Source organism: Malurus melanocephalus, unplaced genomic scaffold (assembly GCF_030028575.1).
Source record: "Malurus melanocephalus ecotype Western Australia unplaced genomic scaffold, MMel_1.1 scaffold_83, whole genome shotgun sequence".
Taxonomy (NCBI): Eukaryota; Metazoa; Chordata; class Aves; order Passeriformes; family Maluridae; genus Malurus; species Malurus melanocephalus.
This window is the reverse complement of record NW_026623315.1, coordinates 2208589-2229252: the sequence shown is the minus strand read 5'-3', so window position 1 is coordinate 2229252 and position 20664 is coordinate 2208589. Positions and strand designations below refer to the sequence as shown.

The 20664-nt window shown below is 43.7% G+C and overlaps 1 protein-coding gene across 1 annotated transcript in view; it reads left to right on the top strand.

Moving 5' to 3' along the window:
• Positions 1–442: 442 nt before the first annotated feature.
• Positions 443–20664, top strand: part of AOAH (acyloxyacyl hydrolase) — a 76375-nt gene continuing 56153 nt past the window's right edge. Inside the window, exons 1-3 of the mRNA XM_057367735.1 lie at positions 443–595; positions 973–1127; positions 14360–14455. Of these exons, the coding sequence (XP_057223718.1) occupies positions 471–595; positions 973–1127; positions 14360–14455 (376 nt within the window). The 5' untranslated portion in view covers positions 443–470. The remainder of the gene's footprint in view (positions 596–972; positions 1128–14359; positions 14456–20664) is intronic.

The following is a 20664-nucleotide window of genomic DNA, read 5'->3' as shown; positions in this document are numbered from 1 at the left end:
TAAAATAATAGAGTCGGGGAAACCTTTAGCTGTTGTGACTGCCAAAGCAAGAACAGCTCAGGATTTCTCAAGGCTCAGAAGCAGCTGGGGGCTGCAAACAAGTGTGCTCAAAGCTGATGGGAGCAGGGGTTCAGCTCCCAGTGCTGCTCTCACCCTGGCAGCTGTCTCCCATCCCCATGGCTCAGTCCCAGCAGAACTAAAGCCCTGGCAAAACCCCAGCATGGCAGCCCTGTCCCTCCTGCCCCTGCAGCTCCGTCTTGAGCAGCCTCTTTCATTTTTCACGCTCAGTCCTCCCAGCGGAAACCCTGGTCAGAAATTTTACAGAAGCAGTCAAAGAGATGTTTTTTTCCTCTTCTGCGGAGGAGGGCAGAGGAGCGACAGCACAGGGGGGAAGGGTTTGTGGAGTTGGTTTTTTTTTTTTTCTCCCTTTTTGCAACACAAGTTGTTCAGGGGAGTGTCTTGTGTTGTTAATGCTGAGTGGCTCCGGCAGCTACTGTGGTTCAAGGTCGTTCGTCATCCGCTGCTGCTGCAGGAGACRCGGCAGCGCTGAGCCAGAGCCCTTCATCCAACCCTCTCGGTCCTCCCTGGCCAGCAGGTTGGGAAGAGCTGCTCATGGGGCAGCGGGGTCGCRTGGGGGTGTGGAGAGCAGCCTGGGCCCACAGGGGCATCCTCYCAGTCTGGTTATGGGGTGCCCAGGTCTGTGGGACCCGCTGGGTTTAATGGGTGGCAGGGCTGGAGAGGGGCTGAGGGATGGGAGAGCGATGTGTGAGTGTGGGATCCTCCACACATCCCGTGAGGGGGCAGATGTCTGTGTCCCCACCTGGCAAGCTGTCCCTGCATTATTTGCAGCTGTGCAGGCATGCCAGCCTCCCTTCGAGCTTCACAGATGCAGGATTATTCCCTGAGAGTTAAAGGAATACAGGTCCACATGCATCCTTCCAGCCTGATTTCTTCCTTGTTTTCCTTCCTTAGGATGAAGGGGTCTAGGCAAACATTCCTTAATTTATTCTGCATCCTCTGGCTCTTGCTTCTGCTGAAGGCTGCCTCTTCCTCCCCTCTACCCCGTGGAAAAGACCCACGACCCCCTTCGCTCCCYTTTGGGCTGTACAAAGGACACACCTGTGTTGGTATGTATCCAGGTTTTGTTTTCCTGCTGGACTAGTTCGTTCCCTACTCCACTGGTGAGCTAGGAGTTGCTATTCACATCATAAATCGCTCCTTTATCTATTTCAACAGCTGTACTGCAAAATACTTGTAGTCTTTGGTGAAACAGTCACTGAAGATTTTGCAAGGCCATCATGGGATCTGGAATTATTTTATGATTTTGTTTTTGAGTGGCTGCTTCCCAAAGTTCATGTTTTTGCACTGCGGGGAACAGCATCTGAGCTGGCTTTAATGTCTGTGGGTCTGAGATCTGGAAACAGCATGTTATGARGTCCTAGTGTTTCTTAGGATTCACAATGCAGACACAGTTCCCTTCAGACTTGCCCAAGGTCTCATCATTGATTTCAGTGCCTGGAAAGCTATTCTTAAGAATGGTTGGTCCACACTTGGGCCAGAGAGCTTTGTGGTCTGGATGGTCATCCCTGGATAGCCAGGTTGCAAAGGCTCTTCCTCACATTTCCTTTCCTTTTTGTGWGAACRTGTKTYTGCATGACCTGTGCTGCAGTGGGGYAAGTTGGCAACCCCCTTCTCATGTGGTTTCAGTGGCTGTGGTGACCCCCACAGTACTTATATCTGGGAGTATCCTATTGTCTCAGCTGGCTGAGTGATTCCCTAAGCACGACTGGTAACACTGGAGTCGGTGTAAACTGTGGATATCTCTGCACCAGAAATGTCCTTGGCATGACTCTCTGCATACCTAGGGAGGTGTGGTACCTTATATTTTCTATGTGTGCAAATGAATATGTCTTATGCATTACAGTCAAATGCTTTATTTTGTCATCAGCAGGACTTGTTGATCTTACAAGCYTTTYCCAGCCTAAAAACTTCTATAATTCYTTTAGCTTCCCAARGCACCTTTGTGCTGGAAATACAAACCCTGTCGCAGCTCTGCATCCTTCAGAAGGAAGTAATTCTTTCCACTGTGGCTCAGGAAATACAATTAGAAAAAATAACCTAAACTTGATAAAAGCAGGTTTTTTCCTCACTTCTGAGCCACCCACAGTCCCCCTGAAGGATTTGGTGAGGCAGATTGAATCAAAAGCAGAGCACAGTCGGGGTGGCGAGGGSGTTCAGCCACCAGCCGGACCAGAAATGGCTGTGGTGGGCTGTTGTTTGGGCTGTTCTTCTTTGCACTGCCATGCAAGCAGTGACCGAGCAGCTGCCAGGGSTRGGGGGAAGTGGTGGTGTTTAGTGGTGAGATCTCAAGGCAGCTACAGTTTTGATGGCACAGGAAAGKCAGTGATCGTGCTCGTCTGTGGAGTTTTTACACTGCTGGTGTCAGGTGTGAGCACTGTCTGCCCATTCCATCCTGTTGACCCCTAAAAGTTCTAAATTCCACACATTGTATTGAAGTAGCCTTATGCAAGGTAACTTGTCCTTTTTTACCCTCCTAAGGGGAGGAGAGCTGTGCTAGCCCCATTGCTGGGAYAGCTGAGCATCTCTTCGTTCAGGACGGAGACATAAGAAACACTGCCTCCCACACCAGTTTCTCTTTCTGAGGTGTCCCTTCAGCTGAACACATCCTTGTGAGCTCGACTCAGGGCCAAAGCAGACTGTGCCCACCTCTGTAGACCACAAGGATAGAAATGAAATGTGAATCATGCTAGAAGGGCACGAGCCAGGCCTGGCAGGGAGGGCTGTTGGCTGCTAGCCCAGATGGCCACCTCTGGGCTCCCACGGATTAGCTGCTCTTTCAACTAACTCTTGAAAATATTGCTTCCCTTCCTTTTCTTGAGAGGAAAGAGAAAGCACAGAGGAGCTGATGGTGGCATTTGCCATGGCTTGGAGCAGGGGCAATGTCAGCACTTTTATCTGATTCAGTGACCAGCCCTCTTAGGAGCAGAGAGTAAGGCGAGATCACCTGATGATATCCTTCCAACCACTCRACCCCAGACACTTAGCTGGCTTAGTTTGCCATCTGGGAAGGTAAAGAGAAAAAGACATGAGTTCKTTTTTGTCTTCTTGGCCATATAGATCAAGGCCAAGATCAAGATGATTTCTTAGAATCAGAGAGAATGATAAAATAGTTTGTATTAGGGGCACCTTACAGATCATGTAGTTCCATTCCCCCTGAYAGGGGCAGGGAAGCTTCCACAAGACTGGCTTGCTCAGAGCCCCATCCAACCTGGCCTTGAATAGTGACAGGGATGGGGCACCCACAGCCTCCCTGGACAGCCTGTTCCAGTGCCTTCTCACCATCACCGTGAATAATTTCTTCCTTAAATCTTACCTAATTTGTAAAATGTATAGGAGATTTTCTTGAAGAAATGTTTTGGTGTTTTTTTTTCTTTTTTGTTTTTTTTTTCAATCAAGTTTAAATGTGTGGTCAGGTGCCTAATATTTCAAAGTTATATCTGCTTCACTTTTCTGAGGGAAATGAGGTGGCTGCACATTGAATTTCTGATCACTCCTGTGTGCCACCTGCTTGACTGAGATTGCGGTGTTAGTAGCCAAAGCCAGTCAGAAAATGAATGCTCTCTCAATAACAAAACGAAGAAAATATTTTCCATTAAGCCTTTCCACTGAAAGTATCACACTTGAAGGAATATGTGGAAATAATATGACAGGAGAGCAAAGTGCAGCTCTGGTACCTCTGTTAAATGTGATACAACTCGGTTGCTTCCTCCTTCTGTTCCCCTTGCTCGCAGCACTCCCTGGGTAGGCACCACCATCTGCCCCAGTATATTCTGGTCGTACTGGCAAAGCAGTTGGGTAATTCAAGGGGCTTCCCTGCCCTTAGCAGAGCCTGGGAAATTTATTTTGGCTAGGCACCTATATGCTGATATGGAGTAGGGCTGGATGAAAGGAGGGTGTGTCTCTGCTGAGATTTAAACAGAAGTTTTARTCAGCTTCATTAACTGTGGAAAATGTCACATCATTTTTTTTTCTGCAGTTTCCTGAAAAACCTTCATTCAGAGACAGTCTTTTCATAATTGACCTGGTGTACAAATAAAATAACTCAAAAGTTCCCACCTTAAAAAGGGTTTAATATTACTGCCTTTTAGAGTTACGGTAAAGAAGGGGAAAGCACCCAATAATAATCCTCCCAACCACATTATCAGCAATCCTAAGCAATTCCTAACTATCTGAGATRATTGGTCTGTAGCAGTTCCTAATCACAACCATATAAATTGTCTTTCTTTGGCCTTGTCACGAGAAAAACTYACCCAACATCTGACAGTCTTTTTGCTCCATCAGTATTTCCTGTCTCTGCAGGCTGGGAAAATGCCACCCTTTTTGCATTCTGTGAAATCAGCTCTGGCCCTTCCTCTGGGCCTTCTGCACACTTTGCATGTGATGTATTTTTCTGGGTTTTCCTCATGATAAATAAAAGGCCTTTTGTAAGTTTTCCTACATGCAAAAGCCCATGAAACAGTTTTTCTTCCTCTGAAGGCAGTGAGGTTTTGCTCTGTGCTTTGGGAGCTGGATGCTGGGTCTGGCTTTCCCTTCTGGGTTTGCTACCGATGGGAACTATGGCTTCTGGGATTTATTTAGGATGAGACCTAGAAATGCTTTTGCTGAATGCCGCCTGACTGTTCCAGTGTGGTATCCTGAGAAAGAGATGCTGTGTACTTTTCTCTCAAAAATTAAGCATCAGTGCACACATCATATACTCAGGTGTTTACTTTCCCATAAGTTAAATGAGGAAAACACTGCCCCATGTCACAGGGCAAGCAAAGTTTTAGTGAAATTAATGTTAAGGTACCCAAAGCCAGTACAGTGACTCTGATAAACTGTTGACACTGGTGTTAATGTTTCATTGTTTTTCTACTGATTTTTAAAGCTTTTATTCAACTCTACCCTGAATGACAACAAAGCCCTTTGCTGATTGCTCTGTTCTCTAGCAAAGGTGACTTCATCCAGAGGTACCTGAAGCAACCTTAGGAAAGGCAAAAGCTGCCCCTGGGGATGCAGAAAGTGGGGAGACACTGAAAGACAGAAGGGAACTTTTGTATTCATCTCCCTTCAACACAGTAAGAAAAGGAACATGAGAAGTAGTAGATCAGTCATTTAAACATCAGATTCTAGAAGAATCCTGCAATAGGTAATAAAACTTTTTTTTAAATACCATTCCAAAGTAGTGTCAGATGAATAGCATTTTTTTTGTCAATAGGATAATACCACATAGACACTGAATAAGTAGCAGATTTGTAGCTGGGCTTTAGCAAGGGTTTTGGCTCTAACTCGGCACATATCTTATGCTTGAGAGATATGTGACATTGAATAAGCTTCTACAGGGCAGAACAAAACTRAGGGGTAGCCTTGTTCAGAGAGTARTTACAAGTGGCTCACTCCCTCTAAGCCAAAGGATGTRCAAAATCAGGTCTTTCTTGGACTTCTCTTTTGAACATACTATCATTCCATATTTTCACTAGCCCAGATAGTGAAATTTTTGCTAATAAATCATCAATTCACATAAAGCTGGAATCCTTTGCAAATAAAATGGAGAGCAGAATTAAATTTAAAACAATCTTGACAACTTGGAGTACTTGCATCTGAAAAGGTAATTTCAATATGGGAACGCTGAAGGCACTTCAGCAGAAATAGTCAGTGACACACACAGCAGATGAGGAGCAGCCAGCTGGGCAGCATCCCTAGGGAAGTTCATCTGGGCTTGTAGTGGCACAGTGATGGCATTCTGTCACAGAGCACACACACAGGGCACGCACAAAGATGTGTGAACAGAAGCCAGCCTGCAAGACATGTGAAGTGACCTGTTACCTTTCTCAGCATTGACAAAGCCTCAGAGGAATTTCTGCCTTCCCTTTTGGGGCTGTGCATCAAGAGCGATGCAGAATGACAGGAGATTTCAGAGAAAAACAAGCATAATCTATAAAGAGAGAGTGATTAAATTAGAGTTAATGAGTCTAGAGAAGAAAAAGTRGAGAAAAGACATGTCTGTCCTTGAAAACATTAAAGGCATGATCCATTCTGCAGATTCCTAACAGCTATGGCAAGAAATAACAGAATTGGGTACCAGTGGGGACCTTCAGGTTGGGAAGAGGATTTTCCTATGGCAGTGATAAGTGAGCACAGTAATCAGTTCCTGAGAAATCTGTAGAAGACCTCATTAAAGATCTTTACAAACTGTGTCTGCCCYGTCCCTTCAGAACGGCCTAGATGCTATAGATCATCTGCTAGGGTAGAGGTTGTGTGAGAGGACTTACTCCAGCCCAGCATTTTGGGAGTTCAGTGCTGTGACTGCAAGAAGCATTTGCAAAGAGCAGCATTTATTTATTTTCCYCCCAGCAGCAGAATGCCCTGCTCTATTGMCGATTAACTTTGGTTGCCCTTTTCRGAACGAGGCGATTWGTCAGGGAGCCCTCAATAGGGCCAGACAGCAGCGCTTTCCATCTTCTCTGCTAGCGAGCAGAGATCCTGTGGGTCAGCAGCCAGGGAAGCAAATTTCCCCATCTTTGTGCTCGATATAATGCCATTCTCAGCAACCTTTGCGGGTCAGCACCTCCATTCAGCCAGGAGCACACAATTCCTAGCATATGAAGAAGYGTGTTTTCAAAACTTATTTTCAGCTCTGATTGCATTAAAGAACGGATATTTCCGAGCTGCCAACAGCGTAAAACGCCGGCYTCTACCTGTGTTGATTTTCATGTCAGTCATTGTCCTCCACAGTTTGCCTCTGTCTAGCTGTGCATGAGTGCAGGGATGAAATATGCCCTGTGGAGTGGCAGCAGGACCGGTGGCCTTCGGAGTTCCCGATAACTTCACACAATGGAACATGCCAAATGGGGTTGGAGGCTTTTAACAACTGCGCTCAGACAAAGTGGTTGTGCACATATTGTCTGGGGGAGCACCGTGACAGAATGTATAATTTACAGCTCGGTGAGTTCTGTAAAAAAGCCATGCCCAGTATCAATGTGTTTTACTCTAAAAGGCTGGGAATTGATTTTGATCACAGCCAAGCCAAYGCCAAGCCACAGCACCTCTGCTCACTTCACCGACATTGCTCAGTTTAATCAGCAGCAAAGTTTGACCTGATGATCAGCAATAAAAACTAAATTTACCATAACATTTTTCCCTATGATTCTACTTTAGATGGAATAAGCACAGGCATGGGCATAGTGCAGTAGAGATGCTAAAGCAACTATTCAGCAACTTTTCAGGGACTGATGGTAAAAATTTCTTTTCCAAAATCACCCCAAGTCTTACTGAAAGGTTATGACTGTAAAATGTAAATGTATCTATTGATCACCATAAAAAGWTGTGCTCAGCATGCCAACACATCCACATCTATGTGTGTGTAAATACACTATCACATCTATGTGCATTTGTAGATCAGGGTAGTCCTGATCTACATTTTACATTACTGATGCTTGCCTTGACTATATTAATTTTATTTTATTGATGGTCTGTTTGGATGCTGATTGCCATGTGTGTGCCTCTCACTCTTGTTCATGTGTTAACCCTATAGAGAACTTCTGCTTATGCTTAAGGCAATCAYTTTTAGGAAATGTATATCTGAAAAAAAGTTTCTTGCCTTCAGAATCCTACAATGGTGAAGCCTTTGCAAGGAGGATGAAGTTATCCACTTATGTTAACTTCCCCTGCCAACATGCTGCCCCCAGTAAATTTTCAATACCCTTTCCTGATTTGGAAAATAAAAATATGTTAATATCACATTGACACAACATACACACACAGGGGGTTTTCTTCTATTAATTAATACAGAAAACATTTCTATTGGAAATGCCTGGGGTTATAGATTTTGTTAAATAGGGCTTTTAAAAGTGTCATGTAGGAAACACTAGGGATACATTTGGCTGGTGTGTATGGATATCAGTCTTCTACTAGATGGAAACTGAATTTTCTACACTGTCATAGCTGTATCAGAGTCCTTGTTGGAKGTCTTAATGAAATAAAAATGAGTGACTGGAACTCTGAAGTTAGGGGCCCTAAGGTGGCCCACTGCTATTGCAAGAGCAACAAAAAAAATAATTGGTATTCCAGGTTTTGCTCAAATTTGTTACAAGTGCACTCAAAATGCTGTTATATTGATATTAATATTTTTCAATGTCTTTAGCCTGTCAATACACTSCATGTAATTTAATGCCCAGTGAGASGTCTGTTAGCAGTGTACCATTTAGTTTTTCCAAGATATTTCATAAGACTTAGCAAATTAAAGGTGAAACACTCTTGCATATGCCAACATATTTAAATATKGATACCTATAATTATATTCCATCACTTCAGTATCTCTGTAAAATGCATTAATTCTGTAAATGGGATAGGAAGCAAAGTCTGAGTTAAAAGACGTTATCACTCAGGTCCATTTCCAAATTACCTTTCAAAGCAACAAATCCTCTGGCTGTATATAGGAAGGTAACTGTCCTTACTTTGCACACACTATTATGTCATTCAGGTTGGATATTTGCATGCAGGAATGAAATCCTGAGGTTATGAAGGGCTGTTCTTTGAAAGTATCAGTTCAGTAATGAGAAGCAGTGCAGGAAGACAATATRRATATTGGGCACYRTCAGGAAAGGAATAKATAGTGCATGAGATGCTGGAASAGGTTGCCCAGAAACACTGTGGATGCACCATCCCTGGCAGTGTTCCAGGCCACRTTGGAKCAACCTGGTGTAGTGGAAGGTGTCCATGCCCCTGCCAGRGGGATTCAAACTAGGWGATYTTTAAGGTCCCTTTCAACCCAAACCATTCTATGATTATATGAAAAAGAAAACATTCCTGTATTGTTACTTTGCATAACCATGGTTTGCCTGTAACTAGAATTCCCACATAGATTTCCCCATCTCAGAAGAGAAACCTTTATTTCTTATTCGGTCCCCATGTGAATATCAAACAGGAATGTTTTGTTCCAGGTTGTACTGGAACTGGATTASACTAACCTGGAAAGAGGTGTTTTTACACCAGAAAAACAGCGCCAGCTCTAGGAGTAGTGATATCCTCTTTTGTGTGCAGGTTCTTGGGACTCCTTACCTGTAGGCTTAAAGAGATGCCTTGGATCTTAGGATCATCTGTAAATGGAAGAAGCAAAGGCTGTGTTTTGGGAAAGCCTTCATCTTCTGTATAAAACCAGGAATGTGAGAGATGGCTTCRTGTATGCAGAGCCTTGCTGCAGCAAACAGGTTTTTGAGGCAGAGGTTTGCCATGTCATCAAGCCAGGCTCCAGTTCCTGCTCTACCAGGAGCAGGCAGGGTGGCCACAGGGTGGCCACAGCTTGGCCAGAGGGTTTGCAGAGAGCTATTTGTGTCCAAGGCCACTTTTTTGGACTTACATCTTCCYTGTGTTCTGTGGGTACCTTTGATTTATGGCTGGAGGGGTGAGAAAGAAGCCCAGCACCCAGAAACGTGAGCAAAGGATGGCAAATGAGGATATGCCAGGTGCTAGAAAACCCATTTAACAGTGTTTTACTCAGACAAATATACCTACAAATCTGAAACTTAGAGAGGCAGCTTTCGCTATCCACAAACTTTTTGACATGCCTAGGCACAATTCTAATTATAGAGCCTTTCAAASTTGTGCAGCAGAAGTGGATTAAGTTAAATAGTCTGCTCAAACTGCCAGAGGCTTCACAGCTAAGCAATGAATTCCTCTAGTTTTCATTTTATTATTGGGGTATGATTTTTTTTTCCTGAGCTTATTGGAAATGGCATTTTTTTATTACACAGTACTTTCAGACACATGGAGAGAAGTACTTCCTGGTGTGTGACTTTTTGCCTTACTGCACTGAGCAAAATGGTTATGGTCTTTTCTTATTTCTTCAGAAATTAACAGCAGATGGAACAAACCATTTCTAAAAGCGACAGGTATTTATTAATACCAGAGTCTAGTTTTTAATGCCTGGTAGGTATTATAATGCCAATAAGTTTCTTTCAGAAAAAAACATCCTTCAGCCTGTCAAGGTATTGAAACCTATTATTGAAGTGAGACAGCAGAATCAGCTTATTGAAAGCTGTTTCTAAAGAAAATCATATGCAACTGTAAAAAAAAATAAAATAAAATTGAGTTTTATGTAATGATGAAGCCTATTTACATTGCCTTATATGTGCCCTGCTCATCATGAGAAACAAATCACATCTGAATATGTAGTAAATTAAAAATAAGCAATGGCTGCTAATGACTGGTCAGATCTGGATGAGCTGTTCTATTGATGCTAGAGTACTAAAAAGTTTTTATTCATGCACATGTCATAAGTAATTAAAGCAGTGAGATTTTTACAGTCAAAGACATCTGATTTCCCYCTGCCCTTTTTAGCTAACTAATTATCTTCCATTTTTAGCCAGTGGAATTAAGACCCATGAAAGGCTAGGATAAATGGTCAGCATTTCCTTTCCTGCCACTCAAGAAGATGATAAAAAGTGAGCAGGTTTGTTGCATAAGCAATGATAGTCTGAGTTAACTTTCATTTATAGACAGTAACTCTTGAAGTTTTACCTGTAGCCCAACACCAAAGATAGGTTCTCCTAGAGGACATAGCTGAATTACTGGGGAGGCATGTTTCCATGAAAAAAAACAGGGTAGATTACGGTCTCTCCATTGAAAAGGGTCTCCTTAGGACATTCCCCCTCCCTCCTTGCAGGGTTCAAACTTTTTCATGGATATTTTTGAATCTCCAGCCCAAAAAACTGCTCCTGATGGCAGCAGCCTGTGTGAAAGGCCAGCAGAACTCACACAAAAGCAGGCATCCCCCAGGGCACAGCTCAGGGCWGAGACCACAAAGAGTATGGAGAGATTGGACTGAGGGCAACTGATAACAGCCCAGGTGGATGGGAAAATAGAGAGCATATCAGCCAAARGCACGTGCTGGTGGAATGTGTTCCCAGGGAGCACCTTCCCTGCCAAATTCAGGTCCAGAAACTTCAGCTGCGGTGCCTAAGGAATGGCAGATCCTTTTGAAAATCAGCCAAAACTTTCTCCATCAGATTGTCCCACGAATTGTAGCATTTCACCTGGAGTAACTGCATTTGAGGGGGRAGCATTTGGATAACCAAGGTGTGGTCTGGGTGCCCAGGGTGGGGAGGGTGTAGTAGCGTGAGCAGGAACATCCTGTCTGTGACAGTGAAGGCGAGTTTATGAGAGCACGCATTTTGAAATTCAGCTCTGTGGGTTTTTCCTAGGCTGTCAGGCTGTTATTATTGTTATTTATATTCATTTAGCATCCAGTAGCCCGAGGTACCGCATTAAGTACTGCTCAAACTTAGTGTTGGCTCTGTTAATCCTCATGTGAAGCAGATTTGCCTTTGGGCCTGGTTCAATAGACACAAAGGTGTCTATCTGACTTAATCAACATGAAAAATTTCCTTTTAATTGCTGTGAGACTGCTCCTTGACTGGGGCTACCTGCATGATTGTGTTTGTGATTAAGAATTCTGTTTCTATTTGGCAGAGTTGAACCAAAAATAGCTTTCTTTTTTTTTTTCTCACTCCCTCTGTGGTACTTGACAAAAAGAAACTTATATCTTCAGTGGAGTCTGTCTTTTGTGTAACAGAGGAAATGGAAATACCAATGGTATTTTTATCCTCAGTCCAGCTTCTTGGATTTTGAGCTGTTTGCCCAYAATCCCCTTTTTCTGCAGCCCCTGGCTGCAGGTGAAGGAACACAGGCAAAATGAGCAACACTTTTCTCTGCTACAGAAGGTGACACTGTCAGCTCTAACCTAAACAATTCCATTATTCTGTAGATTCCTCAAGCTTGTGGTGCAGAAAAATGAGAGATAAAACAACAAAAGCTGTGCACCTTGGAAAACATAAAAGGACTTACTTCTCCCTGTGTTTCTGCTTGGACTCCTTTTGTCTTTCTGACTTTTAGACAGCAAAATTGATAGATGAACACCTGACCTTGGTATGACCAGAAGGGAAGGCACAGAAAGGCTGTGTGGCTTTGTGGTTAAGCCATCATTCAGATAATTTAATTTTTCCAAGCTTCCATCCTCATGAATAAAACAGACACAGAAGTCAGGGAAGGGTAGTTCCTGTTGTCTGTATATTGCTCACATGTGTGAATAGCATGGCCTTAYAAGAACTAAGTTATGTAATCTTTTAGATGGGTGATGGTGTGTTTCCAGGATGTGCAGTGCCATCTCAGGGCTAAAGGATGGAGTCAGTCCAGCAAGGCTATTCCCAYACTYCCCTGGCAAAAGAGCCAGGGTCTGTTTCCTGTCCCTGAGGCCTGTGAAGGGCATGACTTGCACTGAAACAGCTGAAGTTTCTCTTAYTCTTCRACTTCCAGCCCCACCACTGGGGGARTGCTGGATRTCCTATCCCTGGAAACATTTGAGATCAGGTKGAAYGRGGCTCTGAGCAGYCTGATCTCGGTGAASATGRMCCTGCTCACTGCAGGGGACCTGGGCTAGGAAGGTCCCTTTCAGTCCTAACTGTTTTATGATAAGGTTGTGCTAAGGTTAAACCTTTGAGACCAAGACCTGAACCTGCTATAATCTTCATCKTGGATGTTTCCTTTAATTTCAGTCTGGCTCTTTATTATTATACCTTTTTTTCAGCTTCTGTGTTTTTAATTAGCTATCAATTCCTGGGAATAGTTAATCTCTGGCTGTTGGGGACCTGGGGAGGAGGGCAGGCAAGAAGGAGTGTTTTGCTTCAGGGTTTTTCTTGGTTGTATCTGTCTCCATTTATTCTTCAATTCTTTTAGGCTGACTGGAGGTAATGGCTCTTAGCAAGCTTTATAAATCATTCTGCAGAGGATCTTGAGCGAGCATTTTATTTAATAAGTATGGAGAAGTGGGCTTTTTATCCCTGAAAAAGAGGTGACAAATTCACTSTAATTTCCACTGGATTACTGTATTTGGGGTAGAAGAAGTAATAGAAGATTCAAAAATATTGGTCTTATAGCAAGTTCCAATTACCCTACCTTCTCTTTTACTTGCCATAGAAGCATCAAAGTTATTTATGTTGAAAAGCAGCCCTTTGATTTAATAGCACATAGGTAGRGATGACTGGAAGGAATTTAGAAGCTCACTTTGAAGAGTTTTGCCAGTCTGAAAACCTGAACATTGATGTCCTTGAGCTTTGGAAAAAAGTGAATCTGGAGCCACATCACATTGGTRCAGCTCACCTCCATTTCTAGACTCTGCCAGTGCAAGTCTGAGAGAGGAGATTCCTTGCACAGGAAAGGAAACAGGGTTCAGTTACCAGGAAATCTTTACTCAGGCTGCTGGAAACTGGCATCCTGGCTCCTTGTCACCTGCCTGCCTRGGATACCTGCCTCTCTTGCACAGGCTCTGAGTCTAGGCAGGGACCTCAATCTGGCTGCCAGGTTTGACTGCAGTGGGCAGACTTTGCGTCACTGAAGCTGTACTCCTCATCAAATGGTGAAGCTACTGCAGAGAAAGCACAATGATAACCTACAGCAATTTAAAATTGACTTGAAATGAATGCTTATCCTGTGGATTTTGAATGACTGCTCTGGGGGGATCACACTGAACCTACTTAATCCTCTTAACAGCAGGAAAGGTGCTGCCCATCTCAAGGAACACTTCACTAGCCCTGTTCACACCCAGATGAGTGATGAGAAATAACCAGACTCGTAGGTCATGGGAAGTGGTTTCTTTCCAACCACAGAAGCAGAACAGAATGAACTGTGAAGACATCTTGGTTTTAACAAATGTGTGGCTGGGCCCAGCAGCCTKTGTGTGCTGAGCACTGGGYTTCAGAGGCAAGGCTGTGAAGAAATGATGCCATGGATGCTCTGTCATGGTGTGCACGTATGTCTATGGTGTGACATCTCTTCTGTCAGCAGTCACAAACRTTTGGTTTCCGGGTTTAATACCTCTGTGAGTGGCTTGTGTGCAGAGGTACAAAAGTCCTGTCAAGTACAGACCTGTGCTTTTTTTCTTGGGGGAAAAAACCGAGAGAGCAGATGACCAAGGAGGCAGTTGTAACAGTGGCTATCTCCTGGACTCCTCAATTTCCAACCTTGAAAGAACGGAGTCATATTTCCAGGAGCATCATCCGGTGCTGTAAAAGCCAGGCTGTTCTGTGTGCTCCTCTGGAATCAGCATCCTCTCTGTGATAACTTACAGGGTTTGAATGAAGGCACAAATTCACTGATCTTTTTCCCCTYGGGCACCTATCTGCAGTGGAGCATCTCAAGAAATAAAATCCCAAAAATGCCAGATAGACTTCTGCGGTGTAGGGYGCTTCATCCCATTTCCCAGATAACAGTATTCCCTCTTTTTGTTTTTTTTGTTTGTTTGAAGGATGCGTGCTTGTGGTGTCCGTCATCGAACAGCTTGCACAGTGGCACAACAGCACAGTAAAGGCAGCTGTGGAGAGACTGTGTGACTACATACCTGGTAAGTCCTAAATAATACACCATATGTCGTGTGGTGCTGATCTATTGCTCTGCTAATTAAAGCCTCGCATGAGAAGTCTGAAAAACCTTTATCCACCTCTTGTGCAGTATCTCAAATGTGTGTAGCTKGGAGATAGCAAGTTACTGTTTACAGGAAAGTCAGTGGCGTGGCTTCACTTAGATTCAGAGCTGGGATTTTGTCCTAAAATCAGAGGGAAAGGGGCTGTATTAAGCCCCACATCCAGCTGCTGAGCACCAGCTCAGGCAGACCAGCTCCCTTCCTTTTTCTCCCCTTTGTCTCTTTGTTAGCAGCTTAAGAATAGATCCTCTGTATGCCCCACTGCTCCTCYTTCTTGTTGATACGGGTCTTTATAGCAACGGTGAAGATGAAAATGTTTTCAGCAGGTATGGGAGGCTGCTATTGTAAAATTTGAAAAATGAGATGAGGCTGACAGGTGTAAGATGTGAGCGTTCGGTGTGCACAGAGAAGCTGTTAAAATGTAATTKGTGTTACAAAGTTCAAAAGTGATAGCTATTCCATACGAGTATATGTAAGAATCCCCTTTTTCTGCCCCTTATTTTATCTACCCAAAGGAGCTTGGAGCTCCACGTGCACACCCCTAAATAGAGAACAGTTTCAATGCCAGAATGGCTTTGTGCCTCACAGACCAAGCCTATAACTATTTAAGTAGTGAGATCTCACATTCATGGTATCTTTTTAATGTTATTAATGTAAAAAGATGGCTTRGGATTCTTCATTAAAATGTCATTTTTGTATGATTTCATGAGTTGTATCTCTCAGAAACMATCTCGCTCTGTAGACCCTAGTTTCACGGAAGATATGTATAGAATATTAATTTCCTCCTTTCCAAGGGAGGATTTCCCAGTGCAGAATGGGACAGGGAGCTAATTGCYAGGATTCATTCATTGATAGAATGACGCTTATCTGATTTCTGTTCCATAAGTCATATCCTCAGTGTTTTAAATTACAGGCACATAACCATGAAGTTGCAATTAGAAGCACTGATCCTGCTATTAAAATACAATTTTCTTCTTTAAATTATGACATGCTAGCTCTGTGTTCATGATTCACTCAGTGGACCTTGTTCTTCTGACATGTCAAGATATTTCTTTTCAGCTGCCATTCTTTACACACATAAAATCCTATTATCCCTTTAACTGAATCTGTATAATCCAGTTACCTTCTGAGATGCATGGATATACCCAGCAGAAAAAAACMTGACCCTCAACTTGAAAGCAGCAAAAAATCCTATGGATTGTTTGGGAGCTACAGTGTAACCCGATTTATCCTCTCCTGGGAGGTGAACACTGCATCCCAGCAGGAATCAACAGCTTCCTTTTGCTGCTTGAAACAGTAGAAAAGCTTTGGATGCTCCTGAGGAGCAAACCTCCTAAAGCGGGTCACACATTTCATCTGGAGAAAAAATTTCATTATTATACACATGCCTACAATCGATTTCAAGAATAACAGCAACAAATTAATGGCAGCTGGGCTTTTCCTAAATCAAAAAAAAAAAAAGGAGCAGGACCAAAAAAAACCCAGAAAGTGGGGGCTTTTAAGGGCCTCCTGTAATTCTGATTACAATCAAGTCAGGTTTGAATCAGGCTTTCTGTAAAGTTATGTGATGTTCAAGAATAAAAAACGCTTCAAGAAAAAAGAGAGAGAAGATTGCAGTACCTGTCAGTCCCACTCAGCCTCACAGGCTGTGTAGAAAGCAGAACCACATCCTCATTTACATGGAAATATTTGCAATGTGTGTGGTTTGAGTGACATGGCAAATAAACCTATGAGAATAAGAACAGTAATGTCATGAGTGAAGAAGGCTCTTGAGCAGATAGAAAGGCCAGGTCTGGGGAAGGGGCAGTGTTTACAGTGTAAGAGATGTTGTTAGCAAGGATGTATGTTTACCTGGCTGCTGAATGTCTGTTTGATGATACCTGAAATGTGCTTTGGGACCCTTCTGCCTCCGGCTTAGCCTCTGAGTCATGCTCTGCTCCTGTGTTGACCACTGCTGTGTAAACACCTTAGAGCTCAAGTGCAAATGGCAACATGATAATAGCATCTTTTTTAGCAAATATTTGTCCTCTGGGATTCCACCAGAATTTGTGTTTCCAGGGCTATGAAGCTATAGAGGAAAACCTTCAGGACTATTCTTTCATAAGAACAGGGATTTCTCTTACCTGAAGCAAATATACTCTATATTTTCTCTAAAGTTTCCAGCATTTAGTTTTGTTTGAGCTCTTTTCTTGCCCCTGAACACCCACAGTTATTCATCATTTTTTCTTTTTCTTCCCCTCCCTTCTGACTTCCACTGCTTTTTCCTAGCAGAGGTTTCTCCCTGCGATATCCCCTCCTTGTGTGTGTCAGCAGAGCTGGAGATTTGTGAACACAAGAACACAGGCTGGCTCCAAGGGCAACTCCTGTGAATGCTGCCTATGGCTTTGGTCTGTTTTGTTGAAAGCCAAAGCCTGAATGGCATCTGAATCTTCCAAGAGGACTTCATGTGCTCAAAAAAAATTTAACAATATTGATATTCCTTCTACCTCCCATTGTTTTTAATGCTGTAGGGTAATTACACATTTAGTTTCCTACATGCACCAGCGTGACCACCAAAACACCTATATCAGCACCCCATAGCTGATGGGCAGCCAAACTCTCCTCACTTGTCAGACACCGGGAGAGGTTACAGCAGCCAGCTGGCTGCTCCAGAGCCAGAAATGTTGTGGAAACCAGCTGGTTTGAGAAACTCCTAAGGAGACTCTCACCTGTGATGCACAGGAGATGTGTTGGGGAAGCCAGCCACATTTGCCTGTGGGCTACCATAGGGAGCCAGGTACCCCACTGGCAAGCCTCATCACAGGGTGTTCTAATCAGCAGAGATGCCAAACACAAGGTTATTGATGTCTGTGACATCTTTCACTTTAGGTGAACAAGAATAAAATCTGATTCTAGTCAGGAGACCAATTTTAACTTGCAGATTGCTTCTAAAGAGCCAATAGTGAGGAGTTATGTAGCAAAGGAGGCAAAGAAATGATGCTGATAACTTGATTGAAATAAAACACCTGTCATGGGATAAGAAAAATCAGCTGCTGTAGTTACAGAAGCTGCCTGCAACACCATGAGTAGGAGGGTGTTGGGAAAATTATCTCTTCATTCCCTGGTATGCCTTCCTAGTGCCAGTCCTCTGCTGCCGGCCAGGGTGCCTGCAGTCCTGGCAGAGACAGCTGTAGGATCAGGACCACACCCAAGCCACCAACGGAGCTGCTGCCGCGAGGGTTTGTACCCTCCATGCCGCAAAACTACCCACCCCATCCAGCCTGACACTGGTCAAAATGGAAAATTCAGCCCAAAGTTGGAGGGAAGCCACTGCTCTGGGTGCTTTTATGGCTTTTCTCTGGGAAAGATGGGAATACTCTGTGCTTTCTTCCCCACGCACAGATAGTCATCTGTGTGGGTAATGGAGGTGCAAGAGAAGCCGACAACTCTAAAGACTCTTAGGAGATGCAAGTTTGTTGACACTGCACTTGTGTGAACGTGTCTCTTGTGACATTTCACAGCACCAGCCCTGCTGGGGCAAGGCCTTACACCTCCATTGCAGGATATTAACCAGCTCCACTGGTTAATATGTTCAGGCTGGGAAACAGGCAGTTTTCCTTCATGGGGACTGAAGAATTAGTGCTGCCGTCATGCCCTGCTTGTATTCAAAGCCCCAGTCTCTCCTGCAGTGTCTTTCCTCGGGTGCATGGATCACCTTTTTTTCACAACAGTACCTTAAAGAAATCGCTGATGAACTGTTTTATGGAGGGCATGCTTCACACCTATTAAGGAAACCACCTGAGCCAGCATCCCAAAGAGGCACCAAAAGGCTGTAGACTGTGAAAGGGAGCCAAATGAAAAGTGTCAAGCATTTCTTTGAACGCAATTACTCCTGCACAACTCCTGCTGTACACCAAACATATTCTCTTAACTCCACAAGCTCCCAGAAGCTCCAAGGTAGTTCTAGCAGTAACATGAAGCACAACATTACTTTCTACTCTTTGATTTATCTACTTGTTTTCATTCTTCTTGCAAACCTACTGAGATGTTTGTTTAAACTGCTTAGAAGATGCTGTGGCATGCACGATTTCTTTTGACTTTTCCATGATGCTGTACTCAGAACAGTTAACAAAAGCTAGTTTTCCTTTTTAGTTTTCATCATGTCACTTACCTAAAGCCAGAGGGGTTTTAGGCAGGATTAGAAATTCAGGTTTTCCCACTGTCTGTGCTACACTGAGGTCAGAGATTCATCTGCCTTCCCCTAAGGTAAATCAGCATTCACCTTAATGAATTAACTGNAAAAAAAAAAAAAAAAGGAGCAGGACCAAAAAAAACCCAGAAAGTGGGGGCTTTTAAGGGCCTCCTGTAATTCTGATTACAATCAAGTCAGGTTTGAATCAGGCTTTCTGTAAAGTTATGTGATGTTCAAGAATAAAAAACGCTTCAAGAAAAAAGAGAGAGAAGATTGCAGTACCTGTCAGTCCCACTCAGCCTCACAGGCTGTGTAGAAAGCAGAACCACATCCTCATTTACATGGAAATATTTGCAATGTGTGTGGTTTGAGTGACATGGCAAATAAACCTATGAGAATAAGAACAGTAATGTCATGAGTGAAGAAGGCTCTTGAGCAGATAGAAAGGCCAGGTCTGGGGAAGGGGCAGTGTTTACAGTGTAAGAGATGTTGTTAGCAAGGATGTATGTTTACCTGGCTGCTGAATGTCTGTTTGATGATACCTGAAATGTGCTTTGGGACCCTTCTGCCTCCGGCTTAGCCTCTGAGTCATGCTCTGCTCCTGWGTTGACCACTGCTGTGTAAACACCTTAGAGCTCAAGTGCAAATGGCAACATGATAATAGCATCTTTTTTAGCAAATATTTGTCCTCTGGGATTCCACCAGAATTTGTGTTTCCAGGGCTATGAAGCTATAGAGGAAAACCTTCAGGACTATTCTTTCATAAGAACAGGGATTTCTCTTACCTGAAGCAAATATACTCTATATTTTCTCTAAAGTTTCCAGCATTTAGTTTTGTTTGAGCTCTTTTCTTGCCCCTGAACACCCACAGTTATTCATCATTTTTTCTTTTTCTTCCCCTCCCTTCTGACTTCCACTGCTTTTTCCTAGCAGAGGTTTCTCCCTGCGATATCCCCTCCTTGTGTGTGTCAGCAGAGCTGGAGATTTGTGAACACAAGAACACAGGCTGGCTCCAAGGGCAACTCCTGTGAATGCTGCCTATGGCTTTGGTCTGTTTTGTTGAAAGCCAAAGCCTGAATGGCATCTGAATCTTCCAAGAGGACTTCATGTGCTCAAAAAAAATTTAACAATATTGATATTCCTTCTACCTCCCATTGTTTTTAATGCTGTAGGGTAATTACACATTTAGTTTCCTACATGCACCAGCGTGACCACCAAAACACCTATATCAGCACCCCATAGCTGATGGGCAGCCAAACTCTCCTCACTTGTCAGACACCGGGAGAGGTTACAGCAGCCAGCTGGCTGCTCCAGAGCCAGAAATGTTGTGGAAACCAGCTGGTTTGAGAAACTCCTAAGGAGACTCTCACCTGTGATGCACAGGAGATGTGTTGGGGAAGCCAGCCACATTTGCCTGTGGGCTACCATAGGGAGCCAGGTACCCCACTGGCAAGCCTCATCACAGGGTGTTCTAATCAGCAGAGATGCCAAACACAAGGTTATTGATGTCTGTGACATCTTTCACTTTAGGTGAACAAGAATAAAATCTGATTCTAGTCAGGAGACCAATTTTAACTTGCAGATTGCTTCTAAAGAGCCAATAGTGAGGAGTTATGTAGCAAAGGAGGCAAAGAAATGATGCTAATAACTTGATTGAAATAAAACACCTGTCATGGGATAAGAAAAATCAGCTGCTGTAGTTACAGAAGCTGCCTGCAACACCATGAGTAGGAGGGTGTTGGGAAAATTATCTCTTCATTCCCTGGTATGCCTTCCTAGTGCCAGTCCTCTGCTGCCGGCCAGGGTGCCTGCAGTCCTGGCAGAGACAGCTGTAGGATCAGGACCACACCCAAGCCACCAATGGAGTTGCTGCCGCGAGGGTTTGTACCCTCCATGCCGCAAAACTACCCACCCCATCCAGCCTGACACTGGTCAAAATGGAAAATTCAGCCCAAAGTTG